This window comes from Crocodylus siamensis, chromosome 6 (genome assembly GCF_052110815.1).
Source record: "Crocodylus siamensis isolate JL-2025a chromosome 6, ASM5211081v1, whole genome shotgun sequence".
Taxonomy (NCBI): domain Eukaryota; kingdom Metazoa; phylum Chordata; order Crocodylia; family Crocodylidae; genus Crocodylus; species Crocodylus siamensis.
Window position 1 is genome coordinate 32,252,904 of NC_143400.1, and position 23,858 is coordinate 32,276,761.

The 23,858-nt window shown below is 41.8% G+C and overlaps 2 protein-coding genes across 2 annotated transcripts; one reads left to right on the forward strand and one right to left on the reverse strand.

Moving 5' to 3' along the window:
• Positions 1 to 7,635: 7,635 nt before the first annotated feature.
• LOC149862207 (olfactory receptor 5V1-like) lies at positions 7,636 to 8,562 on the reverse strand. The gene has a single exon (XM_090053876.1). The coding sequence runs from the start codon at positions 8,560 to 8,562 to the stop codon at positions 7,636 to 7,638; it is 927 nt and encodes a 308-aa protein (XP_089910002.1).
• Positions 8,563 to 20,357: 11,795 nt separating this feature from the next.
• LOC149862208 (olfactory receptor 11L1-like) lies at positions 20,358 to 23,626 on the forward strand. The gene is made up of 2 exons (XM_090053877.1): positions 20,358 to 21,276; positions 23,583 to 23,626. The coding sequence occupies exons 1-2, from the start codon at positions 20,358 to 20,360 to the stop codon at positions 23,624 to 23,626; spliced, it is 963 nt and encodes a 320-aa protein (XP_089910003.1).
• Positions 23,627 to 23,858: the final 232 nt, after the last annotated feature.

Sequence of the window (23,858 nt, forward strand, 5' to 3'; positions counted from 1 at the left end):
CATACTTCCTCAGCTTGCCTTCAAGAATGTTGTGGGAGACCATATCAAAAGCCTTGCTAAAGTCAAGATGTATCATATCCACTGCTCTTCCCACATCCACAGAATCAGTCATCTTGTCATAGAAAGCAATCAGGTTGGTCAAACATGACCTGTCCTTGGTGAAGCCATGCTGACTAATCACCTTCTCCTCGTCCAAGTGCTTAGAAATGGATTCCTTCAGGATCTGCTCCACGATCTTTCCAGAGACTGAGGTGAGGCTGACCAGTTTGTACAGAAACTCCTTTTTCCATGGCTTGAAGATGGGCACTTTATTTGACATCTTCCAGTCATATGGGACCTCTCCTAATCACCACAGTTTTTCAAAGATAGTGGCCAACAGCTCTGCAGTCACATCAGCCAGCTCCTTCAGCACGCAATGAACCAGTTCAAAGGACTACTTTATTTTCCAGGTAAAATTTTCAATCATTCCAGGCAGTTAACATGCTTACATATCTATCTGCTTCAGATTTAAACTGAAATTAAACTATTCTAAATGTTATGTGTGCCTATGCCCTTTATGACCCAACACAGGAAACACAACTATACGATTCCCCACATATTAATTGTTGATCTAGAACTCCCTTTCATAGAATACCATTCCTTTCAAATTATCTAGTTCAGTCATAAAGAGATGCAGGTTTCTTGCCCCCACCACTTTTCTTGGAAGACCATTCCAAAGCTTCACTCCTGCGACAGTTACAAATCATCTTTTAATTTCCAATCTTTAAATTTAGTTATTGCTACTTAGATGCTGTTTGACTTGTGCCAGTATTGTTTTGTAATGGAAAAAAAGCTCCCTACTGTTATTCCCTTCCATGTACTTGAACGGTTCTGTCTCCTCTCAATCTTCATTTTGCTAACTTAGACATGCTAAACTTCTTTAATATTCTTTAATAACAAAAGGTCTCCGTTACCTTCACCCCCTTAGTCATCTATCTTTGGACATGTTCCAGTTTAAATTACATTTTCTGAATGTTGGTAACAAGACTACTAACAGTAAAATAAATGGAGTCTCATCAAAGCCTTCTACAAAAGTAGCACCTCCTTGTCACTCCTGAACTTAATGCACCTTATGATGATGCCAGCTTTTCTCACAGCTGTCTTGCACTAGTGGCTTGTATTTATCCTACATTTAACCAACATCTCCCAGTTTCTTATTTGTTCATATGTCTCCAGTCTATACAATAGAATAAAAAATGGGGAGAGAGATAATAAGAATGGAGATCGCAGATGGGATGTGTACAATACTGACACATTTGGACAAGATATTTTCAGGCACAAAGGACAAAACCCCATACAGCCACATGAACAAACCCCATACACACAAAGTCAAATAGATATAGCTTTAAAGGTCATCCTTCTTCAATTCCCACATCCTTCTTGAGATTACAGATGGGATTAGATTCCATTTTAACTATTATTATTATTAGAAGGGCAGGATTCTGGTTTTAAATTCTACCTCTTCTACCGTCTTGCCTGCTCAAATTGTGCTATGCAGAAGACATCAATAATCCCCATTCTCTTTAATCTCCCTGACTAGATTTTCTTTCCCATACTTTTGCATTTTCTGGGATGGGGTACTATGTCAAAGACAATGAAAGACTCTTCTCCCCCATAGAAAAGGTCCGGGTTTTCCAGAGGTTCTGAGATATTGCCAGGGAGAATGATTTTGCAGTGGCCAGGGCTATTTGCATTGCCCTTCTGTATATTCTTTGGAAATTAGATTGTTGGGAGTGCGGAGGGAAGGTATTTACCGCTGGATCTCAACAATAAATGGTGATCCTCCACAGCTGTTTTGGCTAGACGTAGAGTTTCCATTCCAAGGTCTAAAAGATGTTGACCAGCCTGTCTAGGAGTTTTGGAAGACACTATTGATTATGTCTTAGAATGTCCTCTATATAATGACATAAGGAGAAAGTATTTATCACTGTTCTTGCAGAAACTGACATACTTCTCAAATAGAGAGAAATTAATATGGCTCCTCCAGCAAACAGCTTCATATCTAGTAAACCATCTTGCAGTTTTGGCTTATAAGGCTGAAGTGATCAGAGCTAAACATCCTTTAGTGTTGATATGACTGATAACCTATATCGCTATATTTGTTTTTTACTGTTTTAATTGTGGACCTATGCAAACATGTTTATAGAGTCATGATCTGATTTATCACCATATTTGTACTTGATTATGTTCATTCTAGGAGTAGGAATAATATTTTTTATAATGGATGGCCCTAGTTTATTATCATTATTTGCATTTCTATTATTTATGCTTAAATTTATATTATGGTTGTATGTCTGTTACGTTGTTTTCAGGAGCATGACCTTTAGCCAGAATCCTTAATAAACTGAAATAGAATTGAACTGAATAGCTTTAAAGAACAACAAGCAGCAGCAATAGCCCAGAATTAAATAGGTGACATTATACCAAAAAACTCATACCCAAGACCAGATCCTTACCTGATGTAAATCACTGTAGGTGCATGTTTACTACCAAGGTATGTCATGCATCAAATTCAGTTGAGCTATAAGGGATTTATTTCAGTTAAAAACTACCCTGGGCAATTATTTTCAGAAATACTAAACTTTACTAAATAGATCAGTAAAATTATTGTCAATTAAATCAGAGAAAGTGTTTGAAGAGAGAAGAGTAGCTTTTGGTCAAAAATTCAGTTCTGGGGGGTTGGGGTTTTCAATATGAGAAGGAAAATATTTTTACAGAAAAAAAAACTAATGAGCTTTACTCACCAGTGAGAGAAATTGATGTAATGAATTCAGCAAAATTCATAATTGTGTATTATCACTGCTTTATGCCTATATTTATCTATGCTAGCATCCATTGGGATATTTTTCCCTAGAGCATCTTTTCTAAATCCCGCTCTTGTGAGGCAGTGAGAAGGATGACATAATCAGTCCAAACAGTTTCCTGCACATTGTCAGTATTATAAAATTATGAATAAATAATGGTTTTGTGTGAGTCAAAAGATCCTGTGGTGCAAGTCAGCATAAGTCATAGGTGTAGAACGCATAGGACTAAGTTAGTGAGTTCAAGCCCTCACTATCACAAGACACCACAGCATGTTATACCACTAATAAAAATAATAAAGTTCAATTTAAAACTAGGCTCCCACTACTTCTTTTGAAGGCTGTTCCGGTACCTCATTCCCCTGATGGCTAGAGATACTCAAGGGCTTTTAAACTCTTTTAAGTTATGTCTGTGCAACTTTCTTGATGCATCTGAGGTGAACCCTCCTACTGCCTCACCCTGAACCTGCGCCATCTATCCACTCCTGCTCTTATACATCCAGGCTGAAAAGGCAGCAGTGAGGCAGCTCAGATGATACCTGGGGGCTTGTGAGCATTCTGGATCATAGACATGAAAGGACACCTAAAGAGTGGTTTCCCAGTTTCAGATGTGGTGTGTATATTAGATGATCCAAGTCAAGACTCACTAAGCCCAATTACAGATTCTGGGGGCAGCCTCCCAAATTAGCAGAGAGATAATATCAAGTAGGTCTGTGCAAATAGGCATCTATTCAATTTGACTTTGGATCCAGCCACTTCAGATGCTAGTGATCCAATCCGGAGCTCTGGATTGGTTTCCCGCTTTGATTCAGCTGAAGCAGCTCCGATGATTCAGAGCTGCTTTGGAGATATGGACGTAGGGTATAATGGGAAATCAATGAAATAGCTATAACTTTATGGTTTTTTGTCTTATTTGGATGAACCTTGCAGGAATGGTAGCATCTGCTGAGAGCATGAAGCCTGCCAGGTTTCAAGAAGATAGGTGCCTGGGTTTGGGAGGAACTGCACCGCAAATTCTTGGAAGCAAAACTCATGTCATGTCTACGTGTTACACTACAAGAAGGTGAAAACTGCAGGGGTGCTGGCCCCTGCTGGGGCCACAAAGCCTGCCAAGTTTCAAGGAGATACGTGCAGGGGGTTGGAGGCAACTGCACCTCAAGCTGCAGACAAGCAAAACTCATGGCTGAGGCCACGAAGCCTGCCAGCTGTCAGGGAGATCGGTGCAGGGCTCTGGATTCTGAGGCCCTGCACCTCTAGCTGCTGACAGACAGAACTCGTGACATGGGTGCTTGTGCACCTGTGTCTGTCTTGGGGGTTGGGGAACTACTGCAGGCCTGGCTGCTAAGCTACTGCTTTACCAGTTATCAATCAGTCATGATTCACTCAGGGACCAGCTCAATACACAGTAGCTAGCTAGTGTAACAAGTTAACGAGCACAGATTAACACCTACAAAACCACAGACTAAAGAGAGAAAAGAATCAATACAGAGAATCAACTGCCCCAAGGCAGACACAGTCAATTGTACAAGCACTCATGTCACGAGTTTTGCCTGTCAGCAGCTAGGAGTGCAGAGCCCCAGAACCCAGAATCCCTGCACCGATCTCCTTGACAGCTGGAGGCTTCGTGGCCTCAGCAGGGGCTATCAGGCCTGCAGCTTTCATCCTGCTGGGCCTTAACACACACAGGGCTGTCTATGTCATGAGGTTTGCCTGTTAGCAGCCAGAAGTGCAGGGCCCCAGAAGCCAGACTCCCCCTGCATCTATCACCTTGAAACTTGTCAGACTTTGTGGTCTCAGCAGGGGTGACCACCCTTGCAGTTTTCACCCTATTGTGGCTTAACACACACATGACTTGAGTTTTGCTTTCAACACTTTGGGGTACAGTTCCCCCAAATCTCTGCATCTGTCTCCTTGAAAGTTGGCAGACTTTGTGGTGTTTGTAGGGGCCACTATCCCTGCAGCCTTAACCCCCCTGTGGTGTAACACATACATGTGAAATGAGTTTTACTTTCAAGAATTTGGGGTGCAGTTCCCACCACATCTCTGCACCTATCTTCATGAAACTTGGTACATTTTATGCTCTCAGCAGACACTATTATTTCTGTAAGGCTCATCCAAATCAGACAAAAACAACACCATTATAAATATTTAATTGATTCTCCATTATACCCTATGGCCGGATCTCCGAAGTGGCTCTGAAGCAGCTCCAAAGCTGTGAACCACTTTGGAAAGCCTAAAGATTGAAGCCTAAGCACTTCAATCTGGAAATTCTGGTTTGGTGTCCAAAGCAGCTGAATCTTCGCCAGATCCGATGCGTGGTCCAAAGCTTTGCACAGCCCTAATATCAAGGTGTGGCAGGTAAAAGAAAGAAAGGGTGAGCACAAGCAGGTGCGTGAGATGTCTTCGGGGGGGGACCCTTTGGGGACATACTGGAGATATGGCATAGAGTTGGAGCTCACAGATGTATAACCTATATTCCAGCAAAAGGTTATTGCCTGTAACTCTCTTCTTTTACTTCACCATTAGTTGTGGCATCTGGCAGATGTATATTAAGGGTATGGTTCTAGACTTAATGAACAATTACACTGATCTTCTTGGTTCTTATCTCCAGAAAATTCCAGTCGATACATAAAAACTTTTATAAATGCATGGAAGTAGACCTGGGGATCAACTTTTACACCAAGATGGAAGTAGACCTGGGGATCAATAATGGCATTCTCAGAAGTGAGTGAGTTAGGACCACAAATCCTATATTTTCCATGTGTCAGGTATTCAAGTTGTAGCTGTATTGGTCTAGAGGCAAAAGGAATCAGAACTTGTGGTAGAGGTGATCTCTTTTATTAGACTAGTTAGATTTTTGCAAAAAAAAAAATCTTTAATTGCGACAATCATTTTAATGATTTTCCCCACTTTTGTTCCCATTCCCACTGACTGTTTTTTAAAATCCCACCCTAAAATATGTTGTCTTCTAGATTACATCACTGCCAATAACTTCCACAAAAATATTCAAACAGATTTATGGTAGCAATAGAAGATCTTCTTCTCTCTCTGTGTCTTGGTTTGAATAATTTGAAAGGTGGATAAAACGATGGCTTACCCAAGGGAGTCATAAGAAATAAACAACTGGGTAAAAAACCTTTTTGAAATTATGTTATCAATCAGATTAAAAAACAGGGACTAGACACATTAGTTATTTACCTCATTGATTTTTTGAGGCATTCTTTGCAAAAAAATGCAGAAGGAAGAGTCTGATATACTTTGAAGTTTAAAGGCATACTTTATCTGTATGTGATGGTCTCTGAAATCCTAGAAGCTTACCATTTCATGGGATAGGAGAGGAAGGAAATCATTATGTTTACATTGAAATTAATTATTCAACAAGCAAATGTTATTAGTATGATTCTTTCATATAGGGCAGATACTATAGAAGGGTACGTTTTAATATTACAAGTAGGAACGACAGAACAAATGTAAAAAAAATGAGGCTGAGATCTTCAAAGATAATTAGTAGAACTTTAGCAACTAGGGCACTTTTCAGAACCTGGTGGGTATTTATATCCATTTTTATGTGCCTACAGGCCTTTAAATATTTGGACCTCTATGGCTCAACTCTTGCATTTTCAAAATGAGGAAAATAGCACTTCTGAACTCCTACCCATAAGGAAAGGTATAGTACAGAGATTATGTGCATGTTAAACTATTGAGGAACAGATGAAGTACCAAATTCTTGCTCACTTTCCAGGCCTTAATGGTACTTTCATACAATGTGGATGCTGTTTCCACTTGTGTAGCTAGTTTTCATGCTCAGAACCTTGTACTAGGACCCAGAATGGAAAATAATTTCTGAATAATATGCATAACATTGAGCCCTTTTAAACTTAAGTCACACAAATCCACATCTAGTGAGTGCTTGATGCTGAGCAAAGAGGAAAGTCCTCATGCCTCTTCCACTAATAGCCCAGTAAAGTGATTCTCATCCTTTTTCAGACTCAAGGCACCCTGGGATAGACTCAAGGAACACCGTGCAAATTGGCAGTTCATTTTTTATTAGTTTTTTAGTTCAGAAAAATAATGGAACAGTTTTTCTGTTGCAAAGAACTCAGAAAGACTACAATTATAGATTTCTATTTCAAATCTCTGGGTTTATCTTGTGAATCATGTTTGCACACCACTCCACAGCTTCCTTTAAGGTATCTCAGAGCACCTCAAAGTGCCATGAAACCTTAGTTGAGAATCCCTGCCCTAAAAAGTAGTATACCCAATGATACATACATACATATGTAAATACATACATACATACATACCTTGATAGATAACTTTATTCTCACCACCCCTCAAAATGTAACACGAGGAAAAATCTAAATTTTAGTTGGCTATTGTTTATGTTTTCACACTATAATATATTTATAATTGTTTGGTGAAGAGGAAAAAGGAGGAGGAGGAAGAAGAGAAGTATAAAGTGGAGAAAAATAGCAGCAACAGAAAAAGCAGAGATGATAAAGAAGGAAGAAGAATTAGGCAATGAAAATAATTATTCTGAGGAAGAAGGTGAGGAGGAAAAGATGGTAGAGAATGTAGCAGAAAAAGATGGAGATTGCAATCATGAAGAAAAGAAACAAAGACAGCACAAACTGATGAACAAATTAAAGATGTTGACAAAGGGAAAGAAGAAATAGCATCATCAGTAGAGGAAGAAAAACTGACAGGGAAAAACTACTCTGATAATTGTTAAGTAGATGATGACAAGGGAGAGGAATAAAAACAGTACAAGTAAAGGAGTAACAGAGAGATAAATTCACGGCTGATATATGAGTTTTCTCAAGGCTTCTTTCACATCTTTGTTCCTCAGGGTATAAATGATGGGGTTTAACATTGGTGTCAAGGTACTATACAACACTGAGATCTCCTTGGCACTGCCCGGTGTGTAGCTTGAACTGGGTCTCAGGTAAGAGAAGATAGAGCTTCCATAGTAGAGGATGACCACAGTGAGATGGGATGAGCAGGTGGAGAATGCTCTCCTCTTCCCTTGGGAGGAAGGGATTTTCAGTATGGTTGAGAGGATATAGGTGTATGACAGAAGGATGCAGAAAAAGGGTGTCCAGGCAATGAACAGACCAATGGAGAGTAGCAGGATTTTGTTGAGAGAGGTGTCCCCACACGACAACTCAAGCAGTGGTGGGATATCGCAGTAGAAGTAGTCAACGCGGTTGTTCCCACAGAAGGGTAACTGGAAGGCAAAGGTGGTGTGTACTGCGGAGTTCATGAAACCACTTAACCAGGAAGCAGCTGCCAGCAGCAAGCAAATGCTTTTCCTGATGACTACTGTGTAACGTAGCGGGTTGCAAATTGCAACGTAGCGATCAAAGGCCATTGCTGCCAACAGGAGGCATTCTGTGCCCACGAAGGAGAAGAAGAAATACAGCTGCATCACACAGCCCATGTAAGAAATGTTGGTCCTTTTTGAGAGAAGGTGAATCAACATCTGAGGGATGGTGGTGGTGGTATAGCAAATATCCAGGAAGGAGAGGTTGCCAAGGAAAAAATACATGGGGGTATGAAGTTTTTGGTCTAGCAAAGAAACAATGATAATAAAGATGTTCCCCAGGAGTGTGAAGAGGTAAATAAGCAGAAGTCCAGTGAAAATCAACAGCTGGATTTGCTGAAGGCTAGCAAATCCTAAGACTATGAATTCCAACAAGATGGTTTGGTTTCTTTTATCCATGTGTTAATTTGAATGTGTATTTCTGCCATGTGAAGAGGTGGGTAATAAATAAAATTGTTAAACCAATATACTTAGTACAAATAAGCATATAAAATTAATATGAACCAAATTTTCTTCCATATAACACATCGCTCACTATATCACATAACATATTTTTCAAAAGGCCCAAGAAGGAAATATTATATATATTACTTTTGAGGGTAAGTACCAGAGTTCTGGGGTCCCTCAGGCTGGGGGCCACACATTAGGGATGGGTGCAACTCACTAGGGGTAGGGGCCACCCACTGGGCCTTGCCTAATCTGACATGCTGTGCAGCAGCACCCAATCCAGAATGGCTGCACCAGGGCCATGTGGCAGGGCCCAATCCAATATGCCAAACCTTGGTCTGTGTGTCGGGGCCTGATCCAGCACACCAGCTCTGGGACTGCACGATGGATCTGATTGTGTGTACTGAATTGGAGGCCACACTCTGAGTCTCAGATTGTGCACTGGCTCAGGGTCCACATGTTGGGTCTGGGGTAATTTGCTGGGTTGTATCCAGTGCACCAAGTCCAGCCATAGACCAACCACATACAATATCCCAGTCTAATGCGTGGTTGGGGAAGAGAGCTCCCCACAAGTCCACAAATTTGACATGGGGTGAGGGAAAGGAGGGAACAGTGGCAGCATTAATTGCCATGGGTCCCAGAACTGTGGCATTTAATGTTGCCACCACTGTGTCCCTTCCCCATACACATTTCCAGACCCATGGAGCCCTTTTCCTTGCATATAGTGTGCATCCAAGTCTTCCCCAGCTGGTTCTGGGAGAAAAGGTGTAGGTTATATGTTAAAAAAGATTTATTTGAATATTTTTCTTGAAACCAACTACTACAACACAGGATTTTTTAGGGGAGTGTTGGAGACACTCAGATGCTGTGATAACAGTGTTCTTGTAGTAATACTTAGCCTTTACACAGTGTTTTTCATTCCTCAGACTGAATCCAAAAGACAAAAGAAGTACAGCTCAATATCCCCTTGGGGAAATAAAGCACAGGGAAGTTAAGTGACCTACTCACTGCTATACTTGAGCCTGTGAAATTTAATAGAGAAGGCGGTCAACCCTGCTGTTCCAGTCACATTCTGTTTTACCTTCAGCTAGAATGAATGGTTGTCATATATATACCCAAAATCTTTTGAAGTGAATGGGAGATTTTGTATAGGGTACAATGACCTTGGACCAGGCCACTAGAAACCTCTCCGAGACAGAATGAAAAAAAAATTAAACATAGTTGACAGACAGGCACACAAGTCAATCAGTTGGTCGACAATTAGATGAGTGTGAATGGAGACAGATACAGATAGAAAGAGGAAGAAATGAATATTAACATAGGAACATAAGATTGGAAGTGGCTTCTTGAGGCATCAAGACAAGGGAGACAAGGGCATGGCCAAAGGTCTGCTACTTTCAGCAATAAGGAAGTAAGTTAATACATGCTCAGATGAAAGGAAAAGGACATTTTGCCTCATATTACACAGGAAGGCAAACCTCCATTTCCTCCAGTCCATGCTGATCTGACTTAAGATGTACATTTCTTCATCAGACCTGAATCTGATCATTGTTCTGACCCTAAGATGGAAAACAAGACCCTCTTACAAGGAATCTTGTGTCTTGTAGTATTAGTGGAAGAAACAGTATATGTCAAGCAACCTCCCCCACCTCCCAGGCTAAAATCCCAATGTCTCAAGAAAGGGAAAACAAACAAAAAACAAAGCAAAACAAGACACAAACAAAAACACTAAAACCCACAGATGCCAGTAGCACTCATGAAGGGGGGAAAGTTCTTCCTTGGCCGCAACTGGCAACCATATGGTTACCAGATGTCTTCGATACAACCATGCTACCTTTATAGTCGGAGCTGGTGACAGCAATTACATGACTGCATGTCTCATATTCTGCTTGAGGAGGCAGACATTCTTGTCCTATTATATCATTCCTTTAATAAACTTATCCAATTTGATCTTAATAGTATGTAGGCTTCTTGCCCAACCACTTTTCATATCTTCCATTTTCCAGACCATTTAATCTTGTGCTGATCTTGTTTTTTTGTCTAAAAATCTCATCATCTTCCTTTCAGGGGTGTTGGTTGTCATTGTTTTAGTCTAAGGACACAGGCAGACAAGGTTCTTTTGGTAATTGTGGTATCTTTTATTAGACTAACTAAATAGTTGGAAAAAAATGTTCTTTGCAAGCTTTCAGGTACAAACACCCTTCTTCAGGCACAGGGAGAGTCTGCCTGAAGAAGGATATTTGTACCCATAAGCTTACAAAGAACAAATTTTACAACTATTTAGTTGTTTGAATAAAAAAAAATCACATTTACCCAAAGAACCTTGTCTGCCCATCACTTTTCTTAACATTCTTCCTATTTATGTAATTGCATAGGGTGCTTATATCCCCTCTCAGTGTCACTTTTCCTAAACTGAGTCAAGCTCCTTTAATTTTCTTTTATAAGAAGAGATCTGTTTTCCCTTACCCATTTTAGTGGTTTATCTTTTTTTGGTAATATCTTTAAGGGCACTGACAGACGTGAAAAAAACAAAAAAACAAAACAGCCCTTTACCAGAAGCGGAAGTGCACTAGTTCAACCCACCTCCCCAGTGTCTGTATAGATATGATGCTTTATCAGGGCTTTTTGGCACTTTCATCAAATAGCTAATTCAATTTGGTATTAGATAAAAGTGCCAAAAAGCCCCACTGAAGTAGCCAATTAATACAGACTTTGGGCAAGCCGGGTCAAACTAATGCAATGCTGCAGTGTTGGCATGCACTGCAGTCAGCGCAGGTGTGCACTGAGCTGAAAGTAAAGCTCCAGGTTTTTTTTTTGGTGGTGGGGGGGAGGTTCCCCACATCTGCAAACAGCCTTATATCTCAGACCTGAAGAAGGGCACTTTGTGTAGTGACAGAAGTAATAATTTAGAAATGCTCCTTAACAGGAGACTGGGGGAATTGGGAGATAGTCCCTTGGTTATAGAACAACGGCTAGAGAGGACCAAAGGGCTTGCAGAGGTTGCCAACTGCTCCACAATAAGACTTATTGTTTAGTTCTTCTCCTTCACTGTATACCTGCATTTATTGAACCCAGTGATTACTAGACTTCATGCTTGAAAGCTTTTCTAACATCTATCCTAATTAGACAATTGTCCAATTAAATATAACAGTTTGCTTGTCTCATACGCAGAGACTCAAACAGATCTCCTTATTCAAAAAAGGAAGAAAAATATAAATTTAAGTAGGAGAATTTATATAACAAAACTTGTGCCTGAGACCTGATCCTTAGCTGACGTAAAGCACTGTATGTGTTTTTGCAGTAAGTAGGTATCTAATACAAGTTCAATTTAGCTCTAACAGATTTATTCCAGTTAGACTCTAGCCTGTATAATTATGTCCACACATACTAAACTTATCAGTACGTATGATGAAATTGGAGATGACTGAACTGTTTTAATAAAAACTGGGGGGGAGGGGGGTATTTTAATTTTCTTTAGAATACCATAAGCTGTTTTTTTCAGTAACTTTTTTGCCTTAAAATATCCCTCTTTGAGAAGCTTTGCCTCAAAATATCAAAATATTTCAGTTTCAGAGATTTTCAGGCAATCATATACACTCGTTCAATGTTACTGTCAGTTCCCAGCCCAATTTTACTTAATTTTTTTGTATGGCTGTTTAGTTGCATTTTGCATAATTGCATTTTGAAGGCTCTCTGCATTTTAATTTGAAAACTTTTTCAGAGAAAAACAAATTAGTTATACTTACTGGCAAGAGCAATTGATGTGATGAATGCAACAAGATTCACAACATGCTCTGTACCAATGCTGCTTTATATTTATATCTATGTTAACATCCATTGGGATATTTTACTCTAGAGCATTTGTTACTCATGCTCTGGTGGGGGACGGGGGTGGCAGGAATAACCTCATCAACCCAAGCTATGCCTTAGAATACTGTCAGTGTTATAAAATTATACACACAGGAGGATCAGAGGATCAGATTCCTATATAATGCAAAGTAGTACTGGTAATAGGTATGGAGCACATAGGACTAGAGTTCTCTCACAGCATATTAACCCTTTAATAAAAAAATAACACTCCATCTTATAAAGGCTTCTTTTTCTTCTCACTGTTCCTTGTGGGAGGTCATCCCAGTACCACAATCCCCTGATTAGAAACTTGCTTCAGATTTCCAGCCTAAATAGGGTGCTTTCCTTTTTATACCCACTTCCTCTTATAGCTACACTGTCCTTCACTATGGAAGCATTCCTCCCTCCCTTGGGTTTTATGACCCCAGCACTAATATTTTAATAGACAAGAAGTATATCTCCTGTCAGTATTTGAGTTCCTAGTACAAACATTCCAAGCGTCTTTGGTTTCCCTCTACAGCTAGGGACAGAAATTACACAGAAATAGGTTTAAATGATCAGAAATTAGTTTGAACCTGTAACAGAACAGAAGTTCAATGCACATAAACTGCTTTCAGAATGGTCAAAACTGATTTAAGACAAACCTGGTTGAATGTAGTATCAGACTTAACTGATTTAGGTCAAGCCAATTTAGACCCCTTCCTAGTTCAAGTTAACTATCAGTTCCCCAGCATCCCAGGATGCTTTGCAGCCTTGGGCTGGGCTGTGCTGTCTGCTACAGACAGCAGGGTTGGCCCTGCCCCTCTGCTCACTAGCCAAAACACTATCATTGCTCTGGCTGTCTGAGAAGGGGATGGGGTAGGAAACCTGGCTCCAGACTGCAGCCAAGTCTGTCTGCTGGGGGCAGAGCATTTGCTGCCACGCTTTCCCCTCACTTGCCACTGTAGTGGAAGAAGTGGGGTGGCCAGATTCTTGGGCCAGGGAGGCAGAATGAGGCTTTAAGCCCCCTCCCCCAACCCAGGACTTTAGGCAGGGTCTGCCTGGTAGGGTACAGCAGCTTGTGCCAAGCTTTACCCACTTCCAACTTGAGCAGAGTGGGTGGAGACATGGCCAGATGCTGGCCCCAGGACTGCACACTAAAGCAGAGGGGAAGGAGAGGGGGTTTAAAATTCTGTTGCTCTGGATGACCAAATTGTCCTTTTCCCACTATCAGGCATATTGTGGACAGCTAGAGTTTGAGCTCATCCACAGGCAAAGTCTGGCTAGCAGGATCTCAGTAGGCCTAAAGCCAAGCTTGACTTTCAAGCTCACCCCAAAGGGGTTTGCATGCAGGCTGTCCAATGCTGAAAAGGCTGATGCCACAACTGATGGAGCCAGATAGTTTGATGGAGGCTTAGGCAGTGCTGTACCGCCTATATTAGCTGCCCCAACTTTTCCCAAGGGAACTTCAGACTGTAAACCACTGTATGGGCCAGCACCTGGAGAAGCTAATTAGAAAGGGTTGGGTTTTTTTGACATTCCCCTCACTGAAGAAGACTATGAGGAGCAGTATGGCAATGGGTCAGCACGGTGGGGGGACCATGGACAATCAGTAGAATCTGAGCAGAAGTGTGTCATGCTGGGATGGCACAAAAGATAACATCTCTTTGAGGAGAGGCAGCCAGAGAGAGGGAGCTTGGACCAGAAGGCCACCATTAGATGTATGGCATTCAGCCTATATCTGGTAACCTTCACTCTCACTGAGGAGGAGACAGAGGTCTTGGTGGGACTGATGCCTCACAGAGCAGAGATAGAAGGCCAAGTAGATACAGAAGGTGCCTAGCCATGGCCTCCTGCCTGTTTCTATCCTGGACCCAGGGCTCAGAATGTGGTATACCCAGGGGGTGGTTGTAGAGCATCATAAAGTGAGGCCTGCCCTCAAGGGTACATGCAAACCTACAACTGCCTGAGACCTCTGGTCGCTAGATATAGTAGGCAGGATGCCATACATCTAATGTTGGCGTGGCCTCCTGATCAAAACTCCCTCAGGCTGTTTCTCCTCAAGGAGGTATGACCTTGCTCACCACCTCTACCTTATCCCAGACCTGCCCTCCAACAAGATTTTCACCTTGTACCCTAGCTGGATGACCTCACACCCACAGCCACCCTTGGAGTTCTTTCCCTGCTTCCTGCTCCTGTCTTTCTAGGTACACCCAGCTCCTGCTCCCTGCCTTTCCCCCTCCCATGCCCTCAGATGACCTTCTGGTTCCTAATCTGGCCCATGCCTCCTTCCTTGGTCTCTACAGCAAGACTAATTGTAGCTAATCTCCTCAGTCATCTCTCTTTGGTGCTTTTCTTACCTATGCACACCTACTTCCTACAGCCAGTCATGGCCCATACCACCACCTATTAATATGCCACAGGTACAGGGTGGGGGCAAAGTCCATGTCTTGAACATGTTCTTTATGTTTTTTTTAATAACTGTACAAATCTCTGTGCATCTAGAGACACCTTATAAGTGCCAGAACTCTGATTCACCATGCTGTGACAATGCCTAACACCCTGAGAGGAATGAATCCAGCATTCAGGGCTATTTTCATTAAAGAACATGGTCATTATAGTTTAGTAATGAGGGCATTTTCTTGTAAGTCATTACATTGTATTAGTCTATAATCCAAATGTCCTCAGAGTCAGGTTTCTTCTTACATGTTCTCCTGCTGGCCCCACAGATCCTTTACTATTACCCGTCTCTTCCCTGTGGAGCAGTGAGATCTGAAACAGCTTTTGATGAATGGAGGATATGGGAGTAATCCACAGTCCCCATGCATACACTGTTGCTACCATCTAGTGGCTTCATTAGAAAATGTCATAACCTGAATTATCTTGCAAGGCTGACCTCCTTTGAAACTGTTGTGGAAGCCTCCTATTTTGGCACTGAAGTTTTCTAATACAATTAACTGGAAAATTAAAATGTGCCTCCACAGGAATTTTAACAAGAAATTTCCCTTTCAAAATTTTATAATGAAACATTCAGGTTTCCCAAAGGGAAACATTAACAATCAATGAATTTTGGAAAGTCTATTTTTTTCACAGTACAGGCAGTCCTCTACTTACAACATTTCAAGTTACAGCATTCTGAACTTACAATATTTATAAATTGACAGCCTGTTTCAACTTTATGACATCAGTTTCAACTTTACAATGCTTGATCCGATGCGATGCCACGCCAGTGAACAAGTTTGCTGCATCACTCATCTCCCTGGAGAACACCTCTCCAAACTTCCTTGGACACTTTCTTTAAGAAAGCAGATAAGAGTCCAGAAAAACCTGCAGCCAAGACTCCAGAGAAGACTCCAGCCAAGATCCCTTCAAAAAGTTCAACCAAGAGCCTTTCAAACAGCAAAGTCACCTTAAAGAAGTCCTTCCAAATCAGTATGATTGCTATTTACAATATAAATACATTAATGTAGCTACACTACTCATCTATAATAAATTCTGGAGTATTTTTAGTGAAAATAGAGTATTGGGCCTTGGTTCAGGAACCAATCCCCCATTTGTAACATTGTTTCTTATGAGAAAATTGGTTCTGAGTTACAACGATTTGAATTAAGAGGTGGTTTTCAGGAACCAATTGTGTCATAAGTCCAAGGACTGCCTGTATCTCACTCTTTCCAAACTGGGAAGAAAAAAAGGGGGACTCTAAAGACAAATTATTAAAATGTATTTTCTTAGGCATTTTGACATACTCACCAAATAAAAAGTAAAATCTGAAAATAGAAACAAAATATGTAAATAGTGGTTCTCCCCATGGGCAGATGCAAGATTTTGGAAAAGGGGTATAGGAACAGCATTCCTGTGCTAAAGGAGTGGCTGAACCCCAAATCCCAGCCTTCCTCCCTTACACCAAGTTGGACAGACCACACTAAAGGAATAGAAGTGGGGGATATTTTTTAAGTCCCTCAAGCAGGTAACAATCTTCTCTCCTGTCTCCTCCCCCTTTAGTACTCTACTGTACAGATGCTCAACCATCCTTTCCCATGTTCCCCCTCTCCTGCCCACTGCTGCCACTGTCTCCAGCTAAGCCAGGGGATCTCCAGAGCCACTCCTGCCCCTTTACAATCAGGATGTACCAAGAACCAGGCTTGGCTACAGACAGCAGTGATAATGGGCATGTTCTCTTTCTCTGTGCCCACTCCAGAGCTGGCAGGGAACACCAGGGAAAGCTGTGCCAGGTGCTGGGGGCAGACACTGTCCCAGTCCACCTGATATCCTGGATGGATTCTAAGGGCACCCAAACCCCAGGCAGGCAGATAGGGCAGGTTTGCTGGCCAGGCAATGCAGTCCTGCAGGGGCAGAATGCCTGAGGGAGAGGCATGGGAAAGCCACTAATAAGGGGTTTCCCTTGTGCTTTGATAGGAGCCCTCATGCTGCCTCCTGCAAACTGAGTCCCAAGTCGGTGAGCACCCCAGCAGGTACTGCAGCTGATGAAACCACTGCACCAGCATCTAAACTTTGAAGAACAGCACCCACTGCCTCTTCTTTCTGGAGGTTACTGATGGTAGTGTGGGGCCCCGCAGGCTCAGTTCCGGCCTGCTCTTGTCTGAGCCTGGGGAGGGAAGAACATGGGGACGGGGATTAGAGCCAGAGCTGGGGTCGGGGTTGGGACAAACACAGCTTGGGGGAATAGAGGCTCCCACCCCCTTGGCCAGCTCTGGGCTGCATCACCAGCCGTGCTGCAGCAGGCTTCTGGGAGCTGTCCAGGGTGCTGCCCAGGGCAGCCTGCGACACATACCCCCAGCAAGCTGTGTTAAGGCTTCTGAAGCAATACACATGTAGACACATGCCTAAATCACCTGAATGCACCTTAGGTTAAGGCATATTAAATTTAGGCAGGTGTAAATTCATGTTTAGACATGCCCGATGAGATGGAAATTCTGTATTAATTCTACAGAACTCACAGAAGGTATAAAAGCTGTGAAATGCAGCTAACAATCAGGAAGGGATGATGTTTATATCAGCAACATAGGCGATGCATAGGGGAAGTATGGAGGGGCACGTGCCCTCCCTGAGATTGGCTGCTGCTGCTGCTGCCATCTGTGGGCAGTCGCCACTCACACCACCCCTTTTCTGCCAATGGCTGCCTGCAGGCGGGCCTCACTCAACCTGCCCTCACCACTGACATCACTGTGGTCACCTGCGGGCAGTCTGCACTCGGCCCGCCCTCGGCGTCAACATCACCATGGCCACCTGCAGGCAGTCCCTTTTCACTGCCAGCACACCACCACCACTGACACCACTTCTGCCACCATAGGCATTTGCCGTGCCCCCTCCAGCCTCAGGAGGCATGAATCATTCATGATCAGCAACCTCCTGCATGATGTTCTTTAAAAGAGCTTGTATTAAAATACTGAGGCATTGAACTGGTTTTTGATCTAGCATTATGCTCATTTCTACCCTGTATTTTACCTGCTACATCTATTTTGTCATTAAAAGGGAGCAGCTGAGGTCTTGCTTTAAGTATTTCTGCCTTGGGAATTCTGATAGTACAACAGAGACTAGTTCTCATAAAAGCTAACTGGGGGTTGAAATCAAGGTTCAATGCAACTCAGAGCCATTCTTTGGGTGTGCTAAGCTGAGAAAGGCTGAATACTGATCATTACAAAGGTGATTTGGGGGAGTCTGTCTATGGTGTCATACTTAGAATAGTTATTACATCAAGTTGCATGTTTTGGATTCAGAACATGGTCTAAAGCTTTTTATCACTGTTTTACAGATTCTAGCCTTTTTCATAGCTCAGAGGGAACTAAGTACATTATTAGACTAATTATTGGGCTATTATGTTTATATGTGGATGGGAGCATAATTTCAACCTCAGTAGGTTAAATGAGTTAGGAAAGTAGCTATGTGAAAAAAAAAATTAAGCAAACAGTGTTATGCATATTCAGAATGGCTATGCTTACTAAGGTGCATACAGACAGGCAGATAGACAGATAACAGTACAATGTGAATGCAGCTATGGGAGAGAGGGCTGAAAACCGTAGATGCATCAGCTGCATTGCTGTTAATTGTGACAGTGGTAGAGTCTTTGCTACTATAGTCAATTATTGATGAAAAAACATTCCCATCCATACTCTTTTATCCTAGATTAAATGAAGAACTTTAGTGAATATATATGTAAGTCTTCTTTTGTGATGTGGATATCTGTGTGCCTTTGAGAATATTTCTGTGTGGATTCTTATGCAATTTGAATTTTTAACTTATAAGTGGTACACTTGTGTGTGTGTGTGCAGGTATGAGTAAGACCTTGAGTGAGCATTCCAGAATTATTGAGTGTATAAGAGAGATTGTTTATGACTATGTGAATCTAAGCATGTTTTCATTCATTTATTTGTATATGTGTATACCTGTGTATGAGTTAATTTGTGTGTGTTGTCAGGTGGATGCAAGTGTTTCCATGTATGCAGGCAGGTAAGACTGTGTGAACATGTGTAACTGTACATGAATGAGCTTTTGTGTGCATGTCTATGACTATAAATATGTTTGAGACCATATGTGCAGTTTGCTCTGCAATATTACATTAGTGTGTTTGTACCTATGAAAGTTTGTGACTAAGGACCAGATTCTATCTCACCAATTATATGTCTACACAGACTTGGGTGATTCACTGTTGTGCTATTCCACCCTTCTTGAGACCTGACAATCCATTAGTACATCTACTTTTGTAACACACTGCCAGCTTTATACTTAGAGTCATAAAAAAACAATGAGGATGAGAAGGAACCTGGATTTCTCTCCACCCACCACCTCCCTTACACACTTTTTACATTAACTGTTTTTTGGGGATTCATTCATGATGGGATAGACTCACTCTTCGGGAAATTAATTAATGTAATTTAATTATTACTTTGCAACAAAGATGAGATGCAAAGGAATGTTGAAGTTGGCTTCAAATATGTATGTGCGCGTGTGTGTATACACACACACACACACACACACACACATATTCATGTATCTACTAAAAGTCTTTGAAGTATTATCTTTCTTCTAGCAAAATTTTAAAAATGCTGAACTCTGTTATCTGAAGTTAGTTATGTGCTTCTATATCTGAAGACCTAACTTTTCAGATAAAGTTTTGTTTCTGTATGTTTAATGGATATTCATATAGCTCATGGAACTTTGGAAATCTTAACCACAGTATTAATATTTGAGTTGGTAACTTGCTGTAAAAGATAATTCTCTAAGTAATTGTATTGTTATATGAGTACCTAAAAACAGTAACATTGGAAAGCTAGGTTGGGATTTCTTAAAGGACGAGGAAAAAATTAGGAATTCAGCTTCCATTGATAGTCAACCTTTTGAACATCTTTGAGTATCCCATCGCTTTTCTGTGAATAAATGTATGAAGACAGAGAGAGAGAGGAAGAGATCTAGAAATACATAAGAATATGTGATGATGAGATGCTATAGATAGAAAGAGTATGACATTCTATAGTCAGACAGATATCTATATTTTACTCAAATTTATGGTAAGATACAGTCCTTATAATATCATTGGTTGATAGTGTACTGTTAGTCTGGTAAACAAACATTTTAAAGGACAGGTAGCGACATAGTAGCTAAAGATAACCATGCACCACCAGCACAGTGCAGTACAGGCTGTTACTGCACTGTCATTTAGTACTTCCAAAAGCAAGTACTAAATGATGGTGCACTTACAATGGCACTGTAGGGGCACATGTAGATGCACCCACTGGAAAGTCAATATATGGATAGGTAAAGAATGAGGAAGGAAGGAAGGAGTTAGTACTTTTGGTGAGGTTAACCCTCAAGTCTGAGCATTAACTATGGCTATCTTTATGTAGTATGATACTGATAATGATGATGATATCTGCAGGTAAATCTTGGCTTCTCCCAGCAAGATGGACAACGGCACTAGGGTTACAGAATTCCAGCTCCTTGGGTTCCATAGTTCCCCTCGCTGGCAGATGCTGCTTTTTATGATGTTTTTGGTTATCTACATCTTAACCATTACAGGAAACATCATCATTATCTTTGTAGTGAGGCTTGAGTCCCGGCTCCACTCACCCATGTATTCCTTCCTCAAGAACCTCTCCTTCCTGGAGATCTGGTACACAAGCACCATTGTGCCAAAGATGCTGGCGAGCTTCCTGATGAAGAAGAATACAATTTCTTTTGCTGGATGTATTGCACAACTCTACTGCTTTGTCTTCCTGGGGGCCACGGAGTGCTTCCTCCTTGCAGTGATGGCATATGACAGGTACCTTGCTGTGTGTGACCCACTGCATTACACAGTGATCATGAGCACTGCATCTTGTACCCATCTGGCTGTGGTATCTTGGGTGACTGGTATCTTCACTGGTCTTTTACCCTCCTTGTTAATCTCCAGGTTACATTTCTGTGGCCCCAATCAAATCAACCACTTCTTCTGTGACATCTCTCCATTGCTCAAGCTGTCCTGCTCAGACACATCCATCACTGAGGTCCTCATCTTTATCCTCTCCATCCTTATCCTCATCAGCTGCTTCCTACTGACACTGGTCTCATACATCTTTATCATTCTAAGCATCCTTCAGATCCCCTCTGCCTCAGGAAGAAGGAAGACCTTCTCTACTTGTGGCTCACACCTTGCTGTGGTTGCCATTTACTATGGCACAATGATCTCCATGTATGTCCGTCCCACCAGTAGCCTGTCCTCAGAGCTCAATAAGGTTATTTCTGTGTTCTACACAGTGGTCACCCCTGTCCTGAACCCTGTCATTTACAGCCTGAGGAACAAAGATTTCAAGGAGGCCCTGAAGAAAATAATCAGAAGACACTGTAGTCTTCAATGATTGTGAGCTAAAGAGACTCTGGACTTGTTTAAGTTGAAGTAAAAAGTTATTAAAATAGAGTGACCACGAATTACATTTGCACCAATTTTAATGCCTCAAATTACTGGAATAATATTTCAGACTGAATATCACTATAAATGAGAATCAGTCCTTCGACTATTTTCCTTTTTTGGCTAGCAAATAGATATGTCCATCATTTATTTATTTTTTTATTGGTGATATAATTATTATTTGACCATAATTATCTTTTGTTTTTATTAAAATTACACATAAATCAATACATACACACTTCTAAAGTAAGCCTTAACACTTGTTGCAATGATTTGTATAATTCTTGGTATTTTTGTCTGTTTTGACTCTTTTTTTTCCCCCCTGTGGGTTTGTATAATTGATTTTGGTGAAAAATCATGCAATCTACATACCTTGAAATATATTAACAATAAACCACATAACTGTGTTGATTTTTGATATGATACTTTATCTTAGAGGCATAAAAGAATTTTTAAACATTAAGACATTCAGATGTCTTCAATGAAGAAGGTATACACAACTACAGCCTTAAAGTTAGATCACTGCAATTTGACACCACAAAAACCCAGCAAAGAAACAAACAAACATACAAATCTAATGTGAATAAATCTTAAAGTACCAGATGTTGCAAGCAAATATATATCCAGTGAAGGCCAGTGGCATGTTTTACATCTGATATAAGCTGGTATATGGCCATTAAAGTCATTTATAGCTTGGAGAGATGGTATATTTACACCAGTACAAAATATGTGTGTGTGTAGTTTTATACAATTCTGTGCTGAATTAACTCTGAAAGAATCAAAGAAAACCTCCCATAGTGTAAGTTGCATTGGTTTCAGTTTTCTTTGCCTCTATCCAACCCAGAGTTTGCTAATGGCAAACAAGTACATAAACCCTACGTGATTGCATGATAACAGCAGAGTGATCATTCAGCCAGGTCTTCAAGCTTAGTACCCCATTGTTTTCTTGTGCTCCAATATTTGTCTGTATCCATTAATTATATTTTTCCTTAGACATTAACCCTAAATTAAAAGGGGCATAGGCATATAAGGTAACATTCTCTTCTTTCCTGGTTGTCTAAATGACCATTTTTTGGCAACTTAGGGTGCATCTAGTCAAACCTTCCCCAGGGACAAATAGCAAATAGATTACTTGAATATGATAGAGTGAGGATCAAACCACCTCCACCTGATTGGATTTGAATTTGTCTTCCATGTCAACCAGGAGTTCCCTATTGACACAGATTCATGGTATTCTGGTCTTATGCACCCTCAGTCCCCCCCTGTTGCAACTGTTTCCTTTTTGAATGAAAGCCATTTTTTGGAGGAGGGCATGGAGCTCCAGTCTTTCTCCTCCTAGATAAGTGCATTAGTTATTGGGCTATGGAGTCATTCCTGCATTGTTTTCCTATTGTTAATCTATAATGAAGATGGACTGTGGGTGCATCTACATGTGCAATTAATGTTATTTGGGTTTACTATGCAGTAATTTACTCTGCAGTAAAACAGCCCTGGGCAGGAGTCTACACATGCAGCCATTTGGGAACAGATTTGCTGCTTATAGGAGGAGTCTGCTCCAGGCCTCCTCTGGCCCTGTCCCTGTAGTGGCCAGGAGGAGTTGGAGGCTCTGGCCACAGTTGGCTGGGTGCTAGGGGTACTCTTTAAAAGGCAGTTCCATGAGGATCTTTTCTGGCCCAGAGCAGTCTGCAGCATGCTGGCACAGCCCTCTGCTATTCTGTCTGCAGAGCTTGTGCTCACTGTGCAAGAAGTGTCCCACCCCCAGACCCTGGCAGTGAAGACCTGTTCCCCAGGCTTCTGTTTGCCACCCTGCTTGCTGTGCTTCACTGCCATAGTGACTGCTGCCTGGCCCCAGTCAGCCCTGGCCTTGTCTGCTCCTCCATGCTGTGTGGCCACATGGCCAGTCTCACAACTGTATCTGAGACCTCTTGCCCCTGTGCTGATGCCACCCAGCACCTGGGCTGCCATCCAGACCCCAACAGGGACAGCAATGACGTGCACATGGATACCTCCGTGGGTGACATCTATGAGCTCCTGGGGTTTCAGCCTGGCTATCTGTGGGCTCACCCTACCAGCCACCACTGGTGGCTCCACATTGTCCAGCACACTTGGTATGATCAACAGAGACTGGACTCCTTCCAGATGACCTGGACCAGATTCCAAGAACCCAGCAACCAGGTCCACCCACACCTGGTGTGGCAGTCCACCACCATGCAGTTGCCCCTCCCTGCGGATATCTGGCTAGCTATTACCCTGCTCAAACTGGCCACACCTACCAGCATGTGCTAGGTCAACCTCCTCTTTGGGATAGGCAAGGTGACCACCAGGAAGTCCATTTTGAAGGTCTGTGGTGCCCTCCAGAGTGTGCTGGGGCACACTGTGCTCTGGGTCTATGACACCCTTTAGATGTACCCAGGCTTCTCACAGTGTACTGGGGCCCTGGATCAAACACGTATCCTTGTCACCTGTCTGCTCCATGGTGACTGTCCATATTACAGCTGGTGGGGCTTTCATTCAGTCA